At 38.7% G+C, this 23,222-nt stretch overlaps 1 protein-coding gene across 8 annotated transcripts in view; it reads right to left on the reverse strand.

Annotated features, from left to right (window-relative positions):
- Positions 1 to 23,222, reverse strand: part of adam8b (ADAM metallopeptidase domain 8b) — a 44,481-nt gene that overhangs the window by 13,301 nt on the left and 7,958 nt on the right. For all 8 annotated transcript variants that reach the window (XR_012387841.1, XR_012387840.1, XM_073918244.1 and 5 more), the window contains exons 10-20: positions 21,271 to 21,352; positions 21,014 to 21,156; positions 19,104 to 19,281; positions 18,838 to 18,927; positions 10,646 to 10,841; positions 5,943 to 6,045; positions 3,334 to 3,502; positions 3,168 to 3,248; positions 2,998 to 3,082; positions 2,806 to 2,911; positions 717 to 876 (exon numbers count right to left, since the gene is read on the reverse strand). Coding sequence is in view for 6 of the 8 variants with exons in the window: in XM_073918244.1 (XP_073774345.1) it covers positions 717 to 876; positions 2,806 to 2,911; positions 2,998 to 3,082; positions 3,168 to 3,248; positions 3,334 to 3,502; positions 5,943 to 6,045; positions 10,646 to 10,841; positions 18,838 to 18,927; positions 19,104 to 19,281; positions 21,014 to 21,156; positions 21,271 to 21,352 (1,393 nt within the window). In the remaining 2 variants the exon portion in view is untranslated. The remainder of the gene's footprint in view (positions 1 to 716; positions 877 to 2,805; positions 2,912 to 2,997; positions 3,083 to 3,167; positions 3,249 to 3,333; positions 3,503 to 5,942; positions 6,046 to 10,645; positions 10,842 to 18,837; positions 18,928 to 19,103; positions 19,282 to 21,013; positions 21,157 to 21,270; positions 21,353 to 23,222) is intronic.

Here is a 23,222-nt window from a genome sequence, read left to right on the forward strand (position 1 = left end):
TATATATATATATATATATATATATATATATATATATATATATATATATATATATAGTGTACAGACTGCATATTGGGGTGATATACACACACAAAGTCCTTTTTTTTCAATTTAACAACATAAAAACGTTGGACTAATTGGATCGGTTTTCAGACCGCCCGCAACTTTACGTAGAAGAGCGGTCCCCCCGCCCACCAATATTGATTGAAAGCCTCGCGCCACGATCATATCCTCAGTTTCTTGTTTCACATCCGCCATTTTCAGCGTGTGAGTCAAAGCGATATCACTAAAGGAACACCCTTGCTCTATTTTTAGATGAAAGGCTCATTGGGCTCAACACAAGATCAATATTCTCCACATTATCGCTCTAATCGGGATTGTTGCTTGCACCTTTTGCGTGGTACAAATAAAGGTGAATTGAATTGAATATTTATGCTCTTATATTTCATATTTACAACACACCATCACAAAGAAGCATGCAGATCATTTTAGAGTCACCCCAAACGGCAAGTGCACACTAATCTTCCTGGACTGAATAAGCTGCAATGTAAATCAAACTGCAGATGGCTTTTATTCTGGATTTTTGACCTTTAACATTTTTCATAAAATATTTCACATTCATAACTGTCAAATAAGGAAATAAATCTGAGAAAGAAATTTTTTCACATAGATTGGTGGTAATAAAAGGGCAGCATAATGATAAAACTTGCACTCACTAGTGGAGCAGGACGGGTCGGACCCACTCTGGCAGTTAGAGGGGTGCAGGGTTGAGATACAGTGGTCCCCATGAATATAGGCTGACTGATCTCAGGACGGTCCTTCTGGGCACTGTTGTTCTCAAAAAGAAGACTCGTTTGCCCTGAAGTTGGAGTTTGCCTAAAAACAAAGAGAGAGACACGAGCAGAATGATGCAGATTGCTAGTTATTTTACAAAAAAAATACAAATAAAACTATTTTAAATAATACAATTAAATGTGAAATGTTGTAATAGAAACAGCATTTTCTTGAAAAACATATTCAAATAATCTCCATTCAATTAAAAGTAAATCAGTTGTCTCCTTCCTTTTAACTGATTTATTCCATTATTTGTTTTTTACTAGGGCAGCACGGTGGCACAGTGGGTAGCACAATCGCCTCACAGCAAGAAGGTTGCTAGTTCGAGCCCCGGCTGGGTCAGTTGGTGTTTCTGTGTGGAGTTTGCATATTCTCCCTGTTTTTGCGTTGGTTTCCCCTGGGTGCTCCAGTTTCCCCCACCGTCCCAAGACATGTGGTTGTGTTGGAAAGTGACAAAATCCAACAGAGCCAAAATCTTAAACCAAACGTCATATTGACGTCAAATACTGACATTCATTTATCAGGTATGGCAACCAAAATCCAACGTCTGATAGACGTTATAGTGGTAACGTCCACACAATGCCAAGCTGTAACATCATTAGACATTTGGCTTTTAGGTCACGTTGGAAAGTAAATAAATTGAAACATCTGTTTGATGTTGGACACTGGTGTCGGCCTGACGTAGCGTTGGGCAATGTCGACCAATTTGGCATCGTACAATGTCTAATGTGAAACATCGCGATGGACGATGACATCGTCGTCATAGGCGGAGATGAATTAATTATTTCTGAATAATTAATAAATTCATAATTACCACTTGTCAATCACTTTTTCCGCGGGAGATTGGTCGGTAAAAAAGGTGCACAACCAACAGTACCTGAGGTTTTCACTAAAATTACTAAGTACAAGTGTGAAAGACTGAAGCAGTGTACTGATACTTTGACACGTTACCTGATAGATTCAAACCTGATGGGTTTGACAAAGTGCGTACGACGTGTCTGAAGAGCAAGGAGGGATCCGGTGGCGAGCGGTAAGAAGGGTGCGTGACTTATTTGAGGACCGTGTGGGAGATTATCACTCGTTTGCAGGCATCCGGGTGTCTCTATGCATTTGCCGGAGACTCCTGGGAGACTTGGAATGTCTGAATATCACGTTTAACAACTATAGTGAGACGCGATCAAGCGGTACAACCTTGATAAACTGTCTGATGTGCACTGCTCACTGGAGCTCAGACAAGCGTATGACAGTGTGTGTGTGTGTGTGCGTATGTGTGTGTGTGCGTGTGTGTGTGTGGTCACGTGATGTGCGTTTTCAGTGGACAGAGGGTTGTTCAGAAATGCTAGGTAAAACACGGTGTGGACATGGATCATTTTCGTTCAAAAATCCTATTTTAATACTAAGACGTATTAGTGTAAACGGGGCCTAAATGTCTATTTTTTGCGAGCGGGTTTTCAATGGGGGCTGGGCGGAGGATCGGCGATGCCAGCTCAGCATCGTGTTGTCTATTGGCCATCGGCGATGGACGATGGCATCGTCTTTCGGCCCAACCCTAGCCTGACGTCAACATTATTTTTCAATCAAACAAAATGCAACGTCCCATGACGTTGGAGTACAGAGGGGCCACGCCAGCTGGGTGGGTTCCAGTGACCAGCAATATAAGAAAGAAAGTCAAATAGGTTTTGAACATGTGAAGGGTGAATAAATGATAGAATTTTGATGACAGAATTTTTAATTTGGGTGAACTATCCCCTGTAGGATACGGTGATTTGGTATGATTAACCAATTTCTGTTTTCTGATTTCTGTTTAACGGATAGAAGATTTTTTCAACACATTTATAAACATAATAGCTTTATTAACTCATTTCTATTAATTTATTTCTTTTATCTTTGCCATGATGACAGTACATAATATTTGACTAGAGATTTTTCAAGACACTAGTATTCAGCTCAAATGTCAATAATATAACTCACGTCTTGTGGCGGCTGATGGCTTTTCTTTTTTTATGATAAAGCACGGCTCCACATATTACCACAAGCACAGCGACTGCAACAGCTACTGAGATGCCAATGGTCTTTGCTTGTTGGAAAGAAGAGTAAAACGTGTCAAAACATTACAGGTTATTTAAACATGTTTAAGACATTTCAGAAAAATAGAACATTTACCAGATGACAATTCAGAATATTTGACATTACAGTAAGGTGGTGCCCAGCCTGGATCACAGTGGCATTGTTTTTTATGATTACAAATCTGCAAAAACAACAAACAGTAACAATCTAGTTATGTATTTTTATGCTATGAATTATAAATATAATAATAGAAGATTTGATCTCACCCCTCGACCATTGCACTGCAGTGAACAGCCTTCAATGCTACCATAAATGTTCAATTCTTGGCACTTATAATCATAGCAAACCTGTTAAAACAAGCACGAGACTACTTATTTTGTGCCTAAGAATAAATTCCAACAGCAAGTCCAAGTAGCATTCCTACATGCTTACCTTATTATGCCCACATTTTGTGCCAGTTGGAACCATGCTGAGCGCGTCCTCCTCTGTTTGGTCCCCTGCTACGTTGCACTGTCCTCTTAATGTTACTATGACCGCTTTCTGACCAGTAACGGGGAATTCATTTCCTTCATTGCAAAAGATCTTTCCACAAAACATGTTTCTATATGAGGGGAAAGGATAATTATGTCAACATGATGGAGAAAGAGCACATGGATGTGCTGTAAATAGGCAGTAAAAGTATTTTCGTTTTTGTAAAACACCATTTTTGAAGAATAAACAGTAATATTTACGTAAAGTAGTTTGAAGAATGATGTTATATATATAACATTCACTTTTTAATGAAACTCTATACCTAGATTATGTCCTATGATGTGAGATTGCAAAATAACTCTAAATAATACATACAGTTAAAAGCAGAAGAAAGAGCATTATGTGGAAATGGGTCTTGGCCACAAATGGGTCTTCCAAACAGACCATGACCCTAAGCATACTGCCAAATTAGTTAAAATGTGGACAACAGAGTAAATGTTTTGGAGTGGCCATCATATAGCCCTGAACTCAATCCTATGGATCATTTGTGGGAGTTAAAAAAGCTTGTGCAAGCAAGATTTGACTCAGTTACACCAATTCTGTCAGAAGGAATGGGCCAAAATTCCTTCAATCTATTGTGAGAAGCTTGTTGAAGGATACCCAAAACATTTGACCAAAGTTCTACAGTTTAAAAGCAAAGCTAAAACAAAACCAAGGAAATGTATGTAGCTTTTGACTGTCTAGAAATTAATAAAAAATTCTCAGAAAACTCTCATTATTCTGGCATTTAGCAAATGTAAATCATTTAGGTAATCCTAACAGACCTAAAATAGGAAACGTTTAGTATGATTTACCATCAGATTTTTTTTTTTAAATGGATATGTTCTTTTTTTCTGGTTTTAACTGTAAACAATGACATGAATTCATTTAGTGCTATCTATTTTATATTAATTTATGAATATTATTTGTCACATTTGTTGGATATTTTCAATAAATAGGGGTTTCACAGGACAGCAAAACCTAATCAAATTCCAATGTTTTTAAAATGATATATAGATAAAAAATTATTGTCATTTACTAACACGGTTGATCTGTGAATAGTATGGATCAAAACACATGGTTCGGAACACACTTGACTCATAGATCAGTACATTTTTTTTTTACTTTACTAAATTTGATGACAATCGCAGAGAGATCGCCTCTTGTGTCATTCAAATCACATGTCTGAAAGCATTTAGGCTTTCCTGTAAAATATAATGATGACGAAAGAAGTCGTAAAAGGTTATTCGGGATGTGGTGGGTTTCTTAGGTTATTAAAGGTGTTTTCTGTTACTACTTGTTTAGCCTGCATTAATGCATTCAGTGTAAGCTGCATGATTAATCATTAAAAATCGGGATCTCAACAACCATGCAACATAAATTATAAATGATGGTGATTTGCATATGTTCATTAACCCTTTGAATTGCTGCATTCAAATCTGTGTTTGAAAAATGCAAAAATCAAGAAAGAGATTCAGTCTTTAGTTTACAAACAGTCGAATAACAGAAATATTGGGATATCAGTTTTTAATTTAGATAAAACCACTGATGTTTATGCTAAATATTAAAATCACCGTCATGCGCATTTAACTTGACGTTAAAAAATGAAAGTTGTAGGCAGCAATTAATTTATGTACCCAGTAGGTGGCGACAACCAGTCATCAAAAATATGCCACTGAATAATTCTTCAAAAATGACACATCTAGCAATGAAACATGAAGATTTATGAGTGAATAACTGAATCATTTATTGAAAATGAGATTAAAAATAAATCTTGGTTATACAAATTACAATGTTAGATTTATCCATTTAGCATTATCAGCAACAGTGGTAGTAACAGTGAATTTTTTTTTATTAATTTTTATTCAGCTGATTATTTCTTTATTTTATTTTTAAGAAAATTACAGATTCTAAGTTCTGGTTGTTAAAACTGAAAGTGTCTTGCAGTACTGTTTTTGTAATAAATGGAAAGCAAATGACATTTGTCTCTTTTTTGGCTGAAAAATGGTCCATGATCCATGACTAAAAAACATAATGTGATCTGAACTGTGAGATTTGTGATCCGTTACACCACTATCATCTACTAATATACTGAAGCCACTTGTAAAACTAGGTCTGATATATTCATTAACGATTTTACAATGTTCTTTTTAGCTCATAAGAGCTGTAATTTATTTAACTACGCTTGAGACAGTCACACCATAGGACACTTTTATGATTTGGCTCAAAAATGTGTATTTTATAACAAGAGGTCCAGGAAAACTGTTTATGTTTAACCATTTACTGCACTTTAAATGATGACAATACTAATTACATTCATTTTTGTCATGTGTGACAGTGAAAATACAATGTCACATTAACAACCCAAATATCCCTGACTTCAAAATTTACAACCTTCATTCACAGACCATAATTATAAACATTAAACATAATCATTGCTTGTACATAAAATACTTTTAAAATACAGCTGCCCCTGCACAACACCATTTTATAAGCTATTTTCAAGTGGAAAATTATAAAACATCACATACTCTCTTGCACAGGGTCTGATGCCATCTTTGGTTTTTCCACAGTGAGAATCATTTTTTCCTAATGTGTTCTGGTAAAAGCATGTGTCAGGAGCCACTTTGGCACCTGATGAAACAGCAAAAGACACAACATTAAAGCAGATATCAATGTTTTGTTTATAGGAGCTATTATGCAAATCAGGATACTAAAACATCAGATTCTGCCCAGCTTGTGATAATGAATCACGGGATTTTCGTGAAAACATTTAGGCTTAGGGATTCATATGTTGGTATACATAATGTGGACAAAATTGGATATGTAAATTTATAAAACAGTTCTGTCTTGTTCTTAAATCCTATTTGCTGATAGCCGTCCAATATTCTGCAAAAGACAGCACTCATACAGCATATTCACCCTTCACCCTTGTGTATTACTCCTCCCACATACAGCGACAAGCAGAGGACACTACAATTTGACAAATATTGCTTCTGTTGGGTAACATAATGTACTTTTTTTTTACATTCTTTAGAGAATGTAATTGTTTAGATTGCAGTTTATTTATAAAGATAGTGCCTATTTTAAAATAGGCTGATGTTCCACGACAAGATGGCGACAGAGATCGCATAATAAGTCCTTAGAGGGAAAAAACAGCATTTTCTCAGTGTAAGTTTCAAACTACAGCTGAACAAATCACTATAAATCAGCTAAGTGACGTTCTAAGTTGATCTCTCTTTTGTGTATTTTGTAGTGCTGTATTAATACCACAGCGATCTGGTAGTGTTTGCTTTGCTTTGGCTTTTTTGATGTTAATTATTGTGATATCCTGATTGTAACAGAGAAATACTGGGAAATCTCTGTAGACTGATGGCATTTCACCTCGTTCAGTCTTACGCCCCATTCACACGTGGCGTCAGCATCAACGCTTTCCATTCACTTTGAATGGGTGACGTCAGACGTTGCCGAACTGCATTGTGGATCTGTCGGCACCGCTTCAGAGGCGTTGATCGCTGCAGTAGTTGGGACTAGCTCAACTTTTCAACCGCCAACGGAAGCGTCAGCCAATCAGATTGCTGTATGCAAATACACCAGCTGGACAGTAGCTTATTGCTGATTGAATTTCATTGGCTGACGATCGCGATAACCCCAACTTCAGACACACCTTCAGTCAAGCATTGACGCTGAAGCCCCGTGTGAATGGGCCGTTATAATCTTAAAATGTGAGCAAAACCACCTATTTTGTCATCACTTTGGATATTAAGCTAGAGAATTATTTAAATACTAACTCTAAAGTGACGTTTGTGAAGTAGCAATCGTTTCTGCTGTTCTGCCATCAGCTGCTGATGAGAATGAATGGCGGAAGAAAGTAGTTCCTCATACAAAAGGGTTTTTAAGACTCTCCGTGTTTGATTTTCTTTTTTATACACACGATTATGCTGTTGAACTGTTATATAAACGCAATATCACACCGGTAGCACTGCAATATGGCTGTATATCGGCACTGGTGGAGGGCACTAGGCCATATCGCACTGCTATTCGTGTGATGTTGCTCATATATGCAAGTATAGAGCTGTGCAATCATTTTGTTTACATTTTTGACAATATACATAATCACAGAGCCAATATTTGGGAACACACACAGTTAAAGTGTGTACCTTGAATAAACTAAAAAGCCTCTGCCAAATGTGGAAATGTAAACTTTGTTAACTGAAAACAGAAACAAGTGGGTAACAAACTGTCTAAAAAAATCCACACACTGGTCCTAACACAGGTCATACATGATTTCATAAGGACACACACAATATTGTCATTATTTTTAAACCAGCTAAACATTCATTCATTCATTCATTTTATTTTCTGCTTAGTCCCTTTATTAATCTGGGGTCACCACAGCAGAATGAACCGCCAACTTATCCAGCATATGTTTCATGCAGCGGATGCCCTTCCAGCTGCAATCCATCTCTGGGAAATATCCACACACACACACTCATTCACACACTTAACTACTGACAATTTAGCCTACCCAATTCACCTGTACCACATGTCTTTGGACTGTGGGGGAAACTGGAGCACCCGGAGGAAACCCACTCCAGCACGGGGAGAACATGCAAACTCCACACAGAAACGCCAACTGACCCAGCCGAGGCTCAAACCAGCGACCTTCTTGCTTCCTACCGCGTCGCCCACCAGCTAAAGAGTCCTTCGTTTTTTTTTAAATGTAAGTATAGGGCGTAATAATAAGCATAAAAGAAAGCAACTATCTATATACATTTTAGTAACAGTAAACTATTCACCTTGGACAAAGTGTAACAGCCACCGCAAAGCCTTTTTCTTTTTTTCATAAATAAAACTTGTATGGGCAGTTCATTCCCCTCTGGCAACCCCTGATAAATAAAGGGACTAAGTCGAAAAGAAAATGAATGAACGAATGATAACACTGGTGAGAGCTAGAGCTGAGGCATAGACTAGGCTTAGTTAGTGGTTTATTGGAGAGTGTGGCTGCTTAGCTTATGGTTGCTTAGAAGACGCCCAACAGGAAACTTAAACCACAAGATCTTGATAAATCAAACTGAGCAGAGCTTTCTGCAAAACATGTTGAGGTCGGATCATTTTCATACCTTAAACTAATCATACCTTTTTTTACACTCAAAAAAATAATTTGTTGAATCAACATGATTTAATCGTAGTATCCACTGCGCATCTAAACAAATCAAGTACGGCGAATGAAGCTCTGCACAAGACTTTTGGCCAGCGGAAAAATTAAAATGGTCATGCTGAACTGAGTCTGGTTCCCTCAAGGTTTTTTTTCTTCACTCCCATCAGGTGAAGTTTTTTTTCCCTCTCCGCTGTCGCCACTGCCTCGCATGGTTCAGGATTGGTAGAGCTACGCATCGATGAATTGGCACTTCATTGTTTGAACTCTCAGTAATGATAAATCACACTGAACTGAGCTAAACTGAACTGAACTGAACTTAAACACTAAAACCCGAACCACACTGTTCCAGTTACTATGACCATTTATGTGAAGCTGCTTTGACACAATCTACATTGTAAAAGCGCTATACAAATAAAGCTGAATTGAAAAAAAAAAAAGTTAACTTGAACTGTTTTTGTTATATGAACACAAAAAAAAACTTGTAAATTCAACATGGTTTTAACAGGTCTGTGTAGCTATGTTCATTAATTCATTCATTTTCTTTTCGGCTTAGTCTCTTTATTTATCACGGGTCGCCACCCCGAAATTGACCGCCAACTTATCCAGCATATGTACATGTATTAAAAGCGGATGCCCTACCAACTTGTTCCGAAAGACATAAAAATAACAAAGGCAGGGTTAAGTTTAATTAAGATGGTTTATTTATGTTTACTGAAGTACAAATATGTTTTTTTTAAAATGGTCAATTTATGTTTATAAACTTCACATGTTTATTTTTAAGATGTAGGATTTTATGTGTTCCCCAGTTTGTACATGGGCTACCAGCAGCTGTGAGAGTTCAATGTTTTTTTTATACATAGACTAGAAATTAGTGTACTTTCCTAGCGTTGAAGTAAAATATTAAGAAGAGTATTGCAATAAATCGTTACTGACTTAACCTCTTACTGTTCCTATTGCCTAAGCATAGAATAACAAAACAAAAAAAAAACACTTATGTGTCAAGCCATCAGAACCAAACCGAAAACCGTGTTAAAAAACCGAGGTATGTATTGAACTGTTAGCTAACTGTAGTGTTGCATCCCTAGACGCACACAAGAAATAATAAGGAAATACTGGTTTTCCCGTGAGACTGCAAAAGGTATGCCTTTGTGGTACATCTTAGACAAAACATCAAAAAGACAAGGGTGTTCCTGTTAAGGTTTTCCCAAACTTTACTACATTTCTTAGGTCCTAAAAGATTGAGAATGAGCCATTCTTATAAATAAAGCCATGTTTCCTGACATTGTGGTCCTACCAAAACTCCCCACTGCCCTGTATCTTGTTCTCTCATCGGCTGTAGGTCATGGTCGCTGTGTTTTTCAATCAGAATGTTGTTAGAATGGAAATTATTTTATGGGTGGAGACATAACTGCTATTGTTTCTGATGGCATCTTTGAAAATTCATACTGCGGGCAGCACGGCGGCGCAGTGGGTAGCATTCTCGCCTCACAGCAAGAAGGTCGCTGGTGGAGTTTGCATGTTCTCCCTGTGTTTGCGTGGGTTTCCTCCGGGTGCTCCTGTTTCCCCCGCAGTCCAAAGACTTGTGGTAAAGGTGAACTAAATAAGCCAAACTGTCCTTAGTGTATGTGTGTGAATGGAAGTGTAAGGGTGTTTCCCAGTGATGGGTTGCAGCTGGAAGGGCACCCGCTGCAGTAAACATATGCTGGATAAGTTGGTGGTTCATTCCTCTGTGGCGACCCCTGATTAATAAAGGGACTAAGCCAAAAAGAAAATGAATGAAAAAATTAATAATTCATACTGCATGACTGGCAAGAACAAGTCATTTTAGAGGCATCGGTTGCCTTCGATCTCAGGCATTTGCTGGTCATTTTACAATCAGGAGCTAAACCTGGAACAGGATTGGACACCCCTGGCCTAGGTTATTCTTGGAAAGGTGTCTTCAACTTTGCTTATCTCCATATAGGCAGGTAGCTGCCCAGAAGCAGGGCTGGAGATCCCTGTTTTAGGGAGACCGTCTTATAAATTGTTGCTCCTGTTGAAGGTTTTCAGGGCTCAGAATAAACTCATGCTTACCTGTTCCCCAAAGCCTTTGGCAGTGCTGGAGATGAGTGGGGCATTGGCCATTGTAGCAGTAACCCTGGCCAGAGCTGCAAGGTATGCCATTCATCCTGAAGTCATTCTCAGGGCACTTCTCCGAAAGCCCTGTGCAGTACTCCGGAACATCACACTCATTTATAGATGCTCGACACAAGCTTTCAGCATCTTTTATCTGGCACAGCAGGAGAGAAAAGAGAACTGTCAATAACAGTAACTGTCATGCACAGCCTACCATCACTTCATCTATAATTACTGTTAACACCACACAGTATTGACAGTGAAATGAGGCCACTCAAAGTTGCTGGATCAAGTCCCACCAGTGTTGTGCCCTTCAGCAGTTTCAGCTTGCATGATATTGTCAAACTCGTTTATACCAGACACAGACTTCACAAGACGTCAAAGCCTGCAGTCAACCTCATTTACAGATCTTGGGTTCAGATCCCGATAATGCCCTTTCTGACAGTGTCTGGCAGTGTTTTTCGGTGCACTCTAGGACATAAGTCTGTAATGTTGCTTGATACAATTTGAAATTGACTTTTACTTAGACCCATGGAAGACTCTGTGTGTTTGGTATGCTCTCAGTCACAATCCATAGCACCCTTGCTGTATATCAGGGTTCACCAAACTTGTTCCTGGAGGGCCGGTGTCCAGCAGATCTTAGCTCCAACCCTAATCAAACACACCTGTAATCAAGATCTTACTAGGTATTAGAGGTGTGAACCTATACTGGTCTCACGGTTCGGTTACGATTATCATGCCTTCGATTCGGTTCAATTCGATATTTCGGTGCATCGACGATGCTTTCCATATACAGTGTTATATTTTAGAGGAGAGGCTATAACAAGCTGTCTGTATAAACACACAGAGACACAGCACCACACTGTCTCTCATTCAAACACAAACATAGACAGCACCAAATAAACAAACACACACACACAGACACACACTTAAGCCCTCGCAACAGGGAGAGCTCGCGAAGAGCGGAGCAGAAAAACGAAAAAAAAAAACGGAAAAAATAAGCACTTTTCCTACGGTCCCTTGCTGAGAGCTCCTCTCAGCGCGAGCTATCCCGGCTAAACACATATTGCGAGGGCTAAAAAGGAGCAGTGCTCGTAGTGTGGAGCGAAAAGAAAGAAAGACAGCTGTGAAACACAACCAGCTTTGTCTTTTTTGTAGGAAACACACTTTAGATCTTTTTAGGGTAAGAGGTTTTTGAGTTATTGCCGTCTGTAACTGAATGTGTGTCAAGAATATCGAAAACAAAACCAACTGAACCGTGCTCCTTTCTGGCGCACTCCTGGATATACAGCGCCCTTAGTATTTGCCTATGGTGCCTATGCCACGGACCGGCCCTAAGTTGGCTGAGTGTTGTAAATACTCGCGCTCACCTCCCTCGCGACAGAGCGCATAGGAGATAAATGACGTCAGTACATAATAACCGGTTATGATTATTACTGAACCAAACCGAATTGTCCACGTCTGCATCGCGGTGCACCAAAGAAACAATTAATTGAAACATCCAAACATAGTTGAAACATCCAAGCAGGTCCAAGCAAGTTGGAGCTAAACCCAGCAGGGACACCGGCGCTCCAAGACTGAGATTGGTGACCCCTGCTGTATACGAGTAGAGTGAAAAACAGCTCTCGGATTTCATGTAAAATATCTTAATTTGTTTTCAGAAGGTCTTAGGAGATAGGAACAACACGAGGGTGAGTATTTAATAACAGAATTAAATGTTTAAGGGGGAACAAACCCTTTAAATATGAACCATTACAAACACTGTATGCTTTTCTGGCGATTGCTTATTCAGGGTATATGCAGGAATCCTAAAGGTAATTTCAATACCTTTTCAGGACTTTTTAAAGACCTTTCTTAGGATATTTTAAGACCTCATCGCCACTTCAAGTTGTAATCAGTATCGAACGTTTAACTTAATAAACAGTTGTAGTTAAATAAATCAATGGAGCACAACCATGCAACGTAACACTCATACACTATGGACAATTTAGCCTACCCAATTCACCTGTACCGCATGTCTTTGGACTGGGAAACCGGAGCACCTGGAGGAAACCCATGCGAACGCAGAGAGAACATGCAAACTCCACACAGAAACAACAACTGACCCAGCTGAAGCTCGAACCAGCGACCTTCTTGCTGTGAGGTGACAGCATGACCTAGTGCGCTACTGCGTCACAGCGACAGGCTTTAGCCACTGTTTAAACTCAACTTTCTCCAACCAGGAATATGCAAACTTACATTTTTCCATATTGCCGTCTGCTTTGCTCTATGATTTCGCTACATGTGGAGAGCGTCACATCACCTTCCTGCGTTTGTCGCAATTTACATGACATCACCCGGACGGACGAGCTTGGCCAGACAAGCTCCGGCTCGAACCAATCACGTGGATCGAGCACGGCATTGTTAATATTACATATTAAATAAATATTAAATACATTTATGCATTTTTTGGAGTGAAACACTTTGGACAAGGCTTGAACAAAATGAAAGGTCTCGTAAAAACATGATTAAGACTTTTTAATACCTTATAAGGGCCTTAATTTTCTCATTATTGATTTATCAGCTTTTAGTACGTTTTAAGACCCCGCAGACACCCTGTTAATGATCCTAGCTTCTTGTATTGTTTATTTTCCGAGTCACCCTTTCATTCAACAGTTGGCACCCTGGCTTAGTTGTTTAGAGTGTGTGTCTTGTAAACATGACATTCAATGTTCGAATCCCAGTAGTACCTCTATTTATTTGTCTGCCGGCAGAAGGCAGACCTCATGAGAAGGTTTTTCAAAAACAAACAACCATGTGAAAATACTGACCACTTGCCACACAGTTCAACAACACTACCCTACCTGACAAAATTCTTGTCGCCTATCCAAATTTTAGGAACAACAAATTATAACTTGACTTCTAGTTGATCATTTTGTATCAGAAGTGGCATATATGAAAGGCAAAGGCCTCTAGATTACGCTTTTTTTAATCAAAAATAAAATATGATCTTGATTTTTAATTATTTAATAAGGACAGTAAGGTCTGACTTGGTTCAGACAACTCAAATTTATTGATATAGTCATCTGGAATGGCAAAAAAAACTCCCAGAGTTCATCAAGATTCTTTGGATTTCAATGCCTCCTCCTTCATCTTACCCCAGACATGTTTAATAATGTTCATATCTGGTGACTGGGCTAGCCAGTCCTAGAGCACCTTGACCTTACATTTTTTTTGCTTTCAGGAATTTTAATGTGGAGGCTGAAGTATGAGAAGGAGCGCTATCCTGCGGAATAATTTGTTGCCCACTGCTGTGGTTTGTAATGTAATGGGCAGCACAAATGTCTTGATATTTCAGACTGTTGATGTTGCCATCCACTCTGCAGATCTCTTACACACCCCATACTGAATATAACCCCAAACCATGATTTTCTTTTGCCAAACTTGACTGATTTCTGTGAGAATTTTGGGCCCATGCTGGTTCCAATAGGTCTTCCGCAGTATTTGTAATGATTGGGATGCTGTTAAACAGATGATTTACTGGAAAAATCTACCTTCTGCCACGTTTAGAAATGATCAACTGGAGGTCAAGTTATTATTTGTCGCTCTTACAACTGGGATCAGCAACAAGACTTTTGGTCCAAATCCTAACAGTGCCTTTCTGCCAGTGACTTTACTCTCTTTGCTCACTCTAGGTTTGAAGACCCTAAATGTGCTTGAAAATTCTAAATCTAGCATTAATTCAGCTGAGATCGTCTCTTTCAATGAAGCAGCACTTCAGCAGGCTCTGTGCAGTTAAATGAGGCCATTCAGAGACTCTGGGTTGAGTCATGACTTCTGACAATTTGGCGAGTCCATTTCGCCCCCACCAAATAACAAATAAATCAAGAACAGCAGCTTGCATGACATTTTTAGACAACTTTTCGCCACCCACCCAAGTCAAAAGCAGCAATGAACTTTGATTTACAGATCCTGGAATTAAACGCCAACTGTGCCACTCTGGCAGTGGATTTGCTCTAGTAGCTCACTCAAGAAAAAAGGATCATAATACTGCTGTCTTCTTCAATTCTGCTGAGACTGAAAAGTCTCTTTTTTACACAGAATTGGGCTTACAAACTCTGAAAAATCAAAGTGTCCCTTAAAACCAATAACCTCCATAGCACAATGGATACTGCATTGGAGTACTAGACTGTAAAATAAGGTGGTTCACAGTATCACAAGAGCCATGACTTTGGAATGCTTTTAGGTACACTTTGCACCTTCTCTCATACCCAAACTGCCTAGAAAAGAAGCTCTCTTTTATAATGTGTATTTATATATCGCATTTATTGTGTATGACCATACACCCAAAGCGCTACACAGTCATGAGGGAGGTCGCACCATACCACCACCAGTGAGCAGCATCTGCTTGGATGACATGACTGCAGCCACAGGACAACAGCACCAGTGCGCTCACCACACACCAGCTATATGGGGAGTGGAGAGACAGTAATGAAGCCAATACGGTGGACAAAGAAGTTTGACTAAGGGCCAATGGAGGGAATTTGCGTAGGACACCGGGTTATTCCTTACTCTTAACGAGAAGTGCCATGGGATTTTTTTAATGACCACAGAGAGACAGGACCTTGGTTTACCATCTCATCTGAAAGATGGCGCTCACTGACAGTATAGTGTCCCCTTCACCTTACTGGGGCATTAGGACTCACACAGACCGCAGGTTGAGTGCCCCCTGCTGGCCTCACTAACACCACTTTCAACAGAAATCTAGTTTTCCCATGTGGTCTCCCATCCAGGTACTGAACAGGCTCAGCCCTGCTTAGCTTTAGGCCCCGTTTACACTAGTGCGTTTTAGTTTTAAAACGGCGTTTTAGAATTGAAACGATCCGCGTCCACACTCGCGTTTCACCCAGCGTTTCTGAACTGCTCTCCGTCCACGCCAAAACGCTGAAAACGCACATCACTTGACCAAACACACACTCTTTGGCAAGCGCTGCAGCCCATCTACCAAGATGAGAGCTGTGCCAGTCGGACTTCTCATCAAGCATCTCCCGCTGGATCTAATCTCACTATATTTATTAAACGGGATATTTCATTCATCTTGTTGTCTTTATCTAACGACATATTCCCTGACTTTGGTCATTGGAATCTATTACTTTTTCTCAGGTAACGTGTTTTGGCTAAGCGCAAAGATAAGTTAATGATTAATGTAACCACGTAGCCTATTCTGTATATTGACTGATCGCTTGCCTTTAATTCCTATTATGTTTAAACTTATTGTATGTTATACTTTTATAATGGCCGTTATCGATTATTAAAACTGATATTCAGCAAAAGAGAGGGTTCGTTTCGTATTTTCACTGAAATTGAAAGGAGGCAGTTGTAGGCTCCGTTTTGTTATAAATATCTACACAGTGAAGATGACGCTCATGCAGCACGACGCCTCAACATTTCTGCTGTCTAAGTTGTTAATATTAAAATGAAAATATGCAGTTCCTTAAATCATGTTTACATTTTATTGTAGAGAAAGTGAAACAACGTAGCCAGGGTGATGTGAATGAAGTTATAAAGTAAACTGTTCCCTTTGAAGATTTACCCGTCTCCTTGGTATAGTCTGTTTTCCATATCAAACTGAGAAGAAGAGACTGCAGCCTTGATCAAACTTGCGAAGTCTGAACTTACAAGGAGAAAATGCTGGACTGAACTGTGTGTGTTAGGCTACTTAATATTCAGGAAAAGCCGTAACTGTAGCAAAACTTATGCGTTTTCAAACTAAAACGCATTAGTGTAAACGGGGCCTTAGTGAGTAACCGGTCCTGGGCTGGGCTGTTTATTAATTCATAGCTCGAGTCTACTGTAGGAATTTAATATTACAATTCCATGTTCAATGAAAAAGTCAGGAAAGGACTTTCAATGGCGAAAATATTAGTAATTTATTAGATACAAATGAATCATTTGATTCAGAGCTCTGGGTCACGTCTGTCCCTTGCGTTTCACCAGTACCATGCAAAAAATACATTTGGGAGGTCCACAACCACTCTGCATTTCTTTGACTCCTGTATTTATACCAACATAGGCTCATTCTGAAAACGTAGCCCTATATATGTTTCTGGAGATCACGAATTGTAGTCAAACCTACATATGGCTGCATTTTTTCTTTAAAAATCGGTCAATCAGTTCTTTTTAAAATAATACTGGTTGGGTTTAGGGAAGGTGGAGGGATCTGACGGTTGGTCAGTTAGTCAGTCAGTCGACATCGGCCTCTCGTAGAGAACAGCAGGCACGATTGGCACTCGCAACAGAAATTTGAAAACTAAAAAAGCATACACAGTGGCCTCTGCCAGATTCGTGAAACAAAACTGCAAAAAAACGTAACATAGCTCCTGGGACTTATTTTGCTCTCGCCAGGGAAGTATATAGAGGTACATAATCTCAATGAGCCTGGGTTGATTTATACACAACTGATATTAAAAGGTGGAGTTTTGAAGGAAGCCACCACTTGTCATTCATCCTGCAGTTCTCTGCAGCCACACCCAAACATACTTCCTCTTTTCGACAAACTCTCTGCACAACATTATAAGCATTAGAACTCTCAACTGCTAATAATCTGTGTTCAGCTTCAGCATATATTTGCTTCCACAGGAAAGCTAAGTGAGAAGTTAAAGTTATTTTCAGATATTGATGCGCTGTGTCTTTCCAGTCAGCTGTACTTTTGCAAAAAATGCTATTTAGGATTCAAGCATGTCACACTCAGACATTTTGGCTATTATATCACTCAACAATACAAATATTTAATAAAAGTAAGAGACAAAAAAGACATAAAAAATAAATTTATTTTTCTCCTTCCATGAGAAAAAAAATGTGGTGTGTTAGCTAGGGTGGCTGCAGAGTTCTGCAGCATTTCTTGGGTTTAGTTTGGTTGCACAATCACATCCAAAACTCACATCATTGCATATTACACAGGAAAACAACAACAGTTTTTAAAGCTCCGCCAAAAACCTGACATCTTTTCAGAGTTTAACAAAAACACTGTCTTATTTCTTAAAGTATTCAAATCAATTACTTGGACAGGAGGAGCTTGTCCCATTCCAACTCACAGTAGTACTAAAAAGCCAAAAGGGTCAAGAGAAGTATTAAAAGCTATTCAGAGCTATTTTAAACAATTTCTTCAATCTTTGTGGACTGTTCAAATGTACTCCACTTACAATATGTTCGGGATAAAAACATGCACTAAGTTAAACTGCTGTAAATATGCAACAGATAAATACTTTTATTTTTTATTTTTTTGCATAAATCTGTTAATCAACCTCAGTACTGATCAAAACTGCTAAATATTTTAAACAATTACAGGATTTTAACTGCTTAATTGTTAAATTCATAAATAGTTTCACTGGTTTAGTGACAAAAACACACAAAATAACTCATTTAGAGTACTCAAAATGAGTAATTGTGAACTGGATTGTTTTTTATATGTTATAACAGTCTTGGACATGTGTAAGATTAGTAACAACATTTGCTTTGATGCATAGTTAGTTTTTGTGCTACATAATGTTTTCATTTTTCTTTCTAATTGAATCATATACTCATTGCGTTCTTGTTTGTTGGTGGCTTTCCCTGTTGGAAAGAGGTCTTTCCAACAGGGAAAGCATTTAGATAGTCTGTGCAAAAAAAGCTTAGTTTCTGGATTTTATATGGAGTTATATGGAGTATAACAGGCGTATCCGGGTACTTAATTAAATGATTAAACGATCACAGCTCAGAACAATGTTGTGTGGTACTGCCTGGTCAACTTCATTTTATTTGTAAATATACGTGCTTTCCTGCCATTCAGACCTGCAACACATTACAAAAAAAGTTGGGACAGGAGCAATTTAGGGCTAGTAATCAGGTAAATTGGTTATATAATGACCTGTATGTACTTTATCCTGCTTTTCAAATGGCTACCTGCCACAAAACGTAATATCTAGACATAACATGCTTCTGAGCTGTAATATTTTATTAACTGTTTATCAATTAACAATTACCAGACTTAAACTCAGCATTACAAACAGTGCACCCCTGTTCTACAGTGTACGTCCATAGTAGAGCACTTTAGTAAAAGCACTTCCTATTCCACTGCTCACACAAGCTAAACTCATCCAGGTCATTTTACCCACATTAAAAAAAAGCATTACCTGGCAATTCTCACAGCAGTCTCCCTGAGCACAGCGTGAACCTTCAGTGAGCTTGCAGGTCATGGGATCACAGCATGGATTTTTACATTCCTTCAACATAAATGCACAAGACGGTAAACCCAGTCATCACTGACACATCAGAGTCAAAGATAAACATACATTAATGCATTAATGATGTCATTTAAGAAGGATGGTGTTCAATCTGGCCTAGACTGAGTCACTACCATAGACTTTTTAAAAATACACATACGGGATGTGTGTAATACCTCCACTGATCCACAGTCACACTCCTCTCCAGGGTCCAGGAAAGCATTACCACAGACAGGCCCACTGTACAGTTTGTATGAGCTGGGGGTGTCCAGCAGACAGCTAGGGTTGGCGTTGTCTAGAAATACAGTCAGCTGCTCTAGACTGCAGTCACTGAACTGCTCTGGGAACAGCGTGCTTGAATGGACAAGATAACAATTTGTAATATTCGGCCAAATAAACACTTTAAACTGCTTCTAGGAAGAGCAGTTCACTTTCACTGTAAAAACTGCTGGGTTCCACACAATCGAGTTGTGTTGGGACAACATGAAGGAATTAAGTTAACTTATTAGTTTTTACAAATTTAAGTGGACTGAACATAAATCTATTAAGTTGTCTCAAAAAACCCTCAAGAATTGTGTTGTTTCAGCTCATTTTATATAAGTAGTTTGAACAAACAGCAAGCACCAATTTTTTTGTGTACATTTGTTCAGATCATGATATGCTTTCATGATGATATTTCAAGGTTAAAAGTATGATTAATTGTATTAAATGTTGACCTGTAAACTTCAAATTAGTCTACTTTCATGACACGCTATCGTACAGCTAAAATAAAATCTTTTTGTAGTGTCAGATTAATCATTTTGATTCCAACGCATTTAAATCATGTTTCATTAATCATGTTGTATTTTTTAGAAGTACACTCATTTTTGCTTGGTGACTATTTAAGCACTTGTAACATAAGCAGTTTGTTGAGAAGCTGGAATTTTGATAAAATAAATGAATTTAATCTGTATTAACTGTATTAAACATTTTAACTATAGCCATTTTTGATTTTACTGTAAATAACTTTGACTTAAAAGCCCAAAATATCTATAAGTATTTATTTTAAAAGCATATCAAGTATATTTCTGGTTGCTTATTGATTGCAGTTTGTTGCTAGTGTGCTATGTGGTTTTATTTAAGGTGTAAATTTGTTATTTCTAGTGAATTACACAGAGAGTTAGTGGACGCCTAGATGCAACCCAGGCTCATTCTGAAAATGTACCGCTATATACATTTCTAGAGAGCGCCAAATACGTCCCAGGAAATTTTTAATACGTCCCCGTTTTTTTGCAGTTTATGTTTTCGAGAATCCACCAGAGGCCGCTGTGAATGCTTTTCGAGGTCTCAAATTTCTCTTGCGAGTGCCATTCTGGCCTGCTGTTCTAGCGTAAATCCACCAGAGGCCGCTGTGAATGCTTTTCGAGTGCCAAATTTCTCTGCTGTTCTTGCGTAAATCCACCAGAGACCGCTGTCGACTGACTGACATAAAGAATGAGTGACTGACTGATCGACTGAACAATCCTCTCTCTTCCCTAAACCCAACCGATAGTGTGTTCAAAAGCACTGATTGACCCGCCCGCCCACTTCCCTAAACCCAACAGTTTTAAAAAGCAATCCAGAAAAAGAAACCCCCCCGCCAGATTTTTACCATGTTTTCAGATTTTACCACATTCTCACCCTGTTATTTACTTGTTTGTTTTATTTTAGGCTTCTGTTTTTATCTTATTCGCTTTCTGGAACTGTTCTTCCCCGGACTCGAACCCCAACTTCTCTCTGCATCTCAAGTCCTCTGACATACATGACGAGCTAACTGGACTAACTGGTAACAGTGGGAAAGCTGTCTAATCGGAGCTAAGTGGTCGGCTGGTAACCACAACAAGGAACAGTGTCATATCACCCTCGTAGCATTCGTTTCAAAGATGAAATGCAGCCATACATGCCTTCTGCTACATAATTCACAATCTCCAGAAATATATATAGGGCTACGTTTTCAAAATGAGCCTATGTTGCCTTAATTTCTGGTAGCCAGCTACTAGACAGAGAGATCTGACTTCTAACCAAAGCACAAATGAAAACAGTATGATATTACACAAATACTGCTTACCCCACACGCTCTGTCATGATACAGAAGGAACTGATCACTGACGAGCCACACGTGCAGTGATCCTCATCATGGGACATGCCCATGTTATGACCCATCTCATGTGCAATTGTGGATGCCAGGCCCAGTGGGTTCTGATTATGATCCTGAAAATAACAGCATATTGTGTAATTGTCTTTAAAAACAAAAAACAATCCTTTTGTTCCAAATCGTGATTTAATTTGATACCAGAAATCATCGCAAATTTAGGCAATGAATACCTGATTGACTCCTGCTGAGCTTTCGGCACACATTGCAAATTTGTTTGCCAACCCAACTGTGTCACCCAAAAAATCAATTCCACTAGAGGAAAAAAAAAAAAACTGTTAATAGTTGGGCTGCACGATATTGAGATTTTTTTTTATTTTGCAATATATATTGCAATCTAAATACAATTTCACCAGATGAGGAACGATGGCCGAGGAACCCGAGAGTGGACCGGGCCCAAACAGATTGTTTTACTTTTGCCATCGTTCCTCCTCTTAAAGTCCAGAGCTCCTTCCTTAGGATTCGAGACCAGTGCGCGCTACAGGTGAATCCACTTACACAGCAGTCTCATTACGTTCCCACGGCTCTGGGCCCTGCCCCCTTGCCACAGAGACTATTGCGAATGATTACACTGCGATATCGAAGCATTAATCGATAATCATTAATAAATGCATTAGTTAACATAATAATAATAAAAAATAGTTAATCATAATTAATCATAGTTAATAACACAACCCCACAAATGATCATTGTTTATCTTAGTTTACAGTAGAGCTGCACAATTAATCGTAAAAAGATTGCGATCTCGATTCGACCCCCTAGACGATCTTAATCCAGCATTTCTACGATTCTGTCAATCATATTTTCAAGTTCAGGAGAGAGGAAAAGGCGGCTGCACGAGTCTTTTCATTGCTTCACACACGTTGCTCAGTGACATGGATCCCTCCAAATGATGTTGAAAGAGTCACATACTGTATTTCTAAGGTATAATTCATCCCCAAAATGTCATTTCTGTCTTCACATAATGATGTATTCGCGGCCGGGAAATCACGCGTGACGTGAGCTGCTGACCGAGAGGGCGAGTGTGCGCGCTACTTGATAGAGACGCACGCGTCTACTTTAGTGAACAGAACCTGCGCAGGCTAACAGGTAATACAGTTGTAAATAATAATCAGCTTGTGGCACAGAGTGATCGTGTGGAAGCCGCGTGTGAAGTATGAACAGCACTTAGCAGTCAAAATGAAACCGAAATTGTGCACATCATTTAAATGATCATACCGCAATTTAGAGTTATGGTTATGACAAGATTTGATGTTTTTTTTTTCATAGCGAACCCACAGTTGTGCATGAAAATAAATGTTTACAGTGTCAGTATAACTACTCTAGCCTATATATTGTTGAATATAATCTGATAATGACAAATGATTTTACCAGTGAATAAAATGGTCTTATGTTGTCAACGACAGACTGCAAGCATGTATCTCAAACATAATAAACATTAGAATTATTATAAGTAGAATAGCAATATTTATAGAAGCTAGTAGACCTACACATAATATTATTGTTGTTTTACCATATGTTTGAGAAAAAATAATAATTCTATATCTACAGAATCGTGAGAGAATCGTGATCTTTATTTTAAGCAAAAAAATTGCGATTCTCATTTTAGCCAGAATCGTGCAACTCTAGTTTACATTGTTTAAATAAACAGCATACTGTACATATGTGAATTAAAAATGAATTAGTAATTGCTGAATTTGATAGCTTCAATAATCATTTACTCTTCTTTTTCTTGTTCAAAAACTGTTTGACTTTCTTCTGTTGAACACAGAAAGTATTTTGAAGATTTGACTTCCATAGTACTTGTTTTTCCTACAATTGAAATCAGTGATTACAAGTTTTCAGTTTTCTTTTGTGTTCAACAGAATAAACTCATAAAGGTCTAAAACCACTGTGGGGTGAATAAATAGTTTGTACATTTTTATTTCTGGATGAATTATTTCTTTAATACAAAGGTCTCAAACTGAATTCCTGGAGGGCCGCAGCTCTGCACAGATTTGCTCCAACCCTAATGAAACACAGCTGATCCAAATAATCAAGTTGTTCAAGACTACTAAAGACGATTAAGCAGGAGTGAGTTGGAGGTGGTTAGAGCTAAACTATGCAGAGCTGCGGCCCTCCAGGA

The sequence above is a fragment of the Danio rerio genome, chromosome 12 (assembly GCF_049306965.1).
Source record: "Danio rerio strain Tuebingen ecotype United States chromosome 12, GRCz12tu, whole genome shotgun sequence".
Taxonomy (NCBI): Eukaryota; Metazoa; Chordata; class Actinopteri; order Cypriniformes; family Danionidae; genus Danio; species Danio rerio.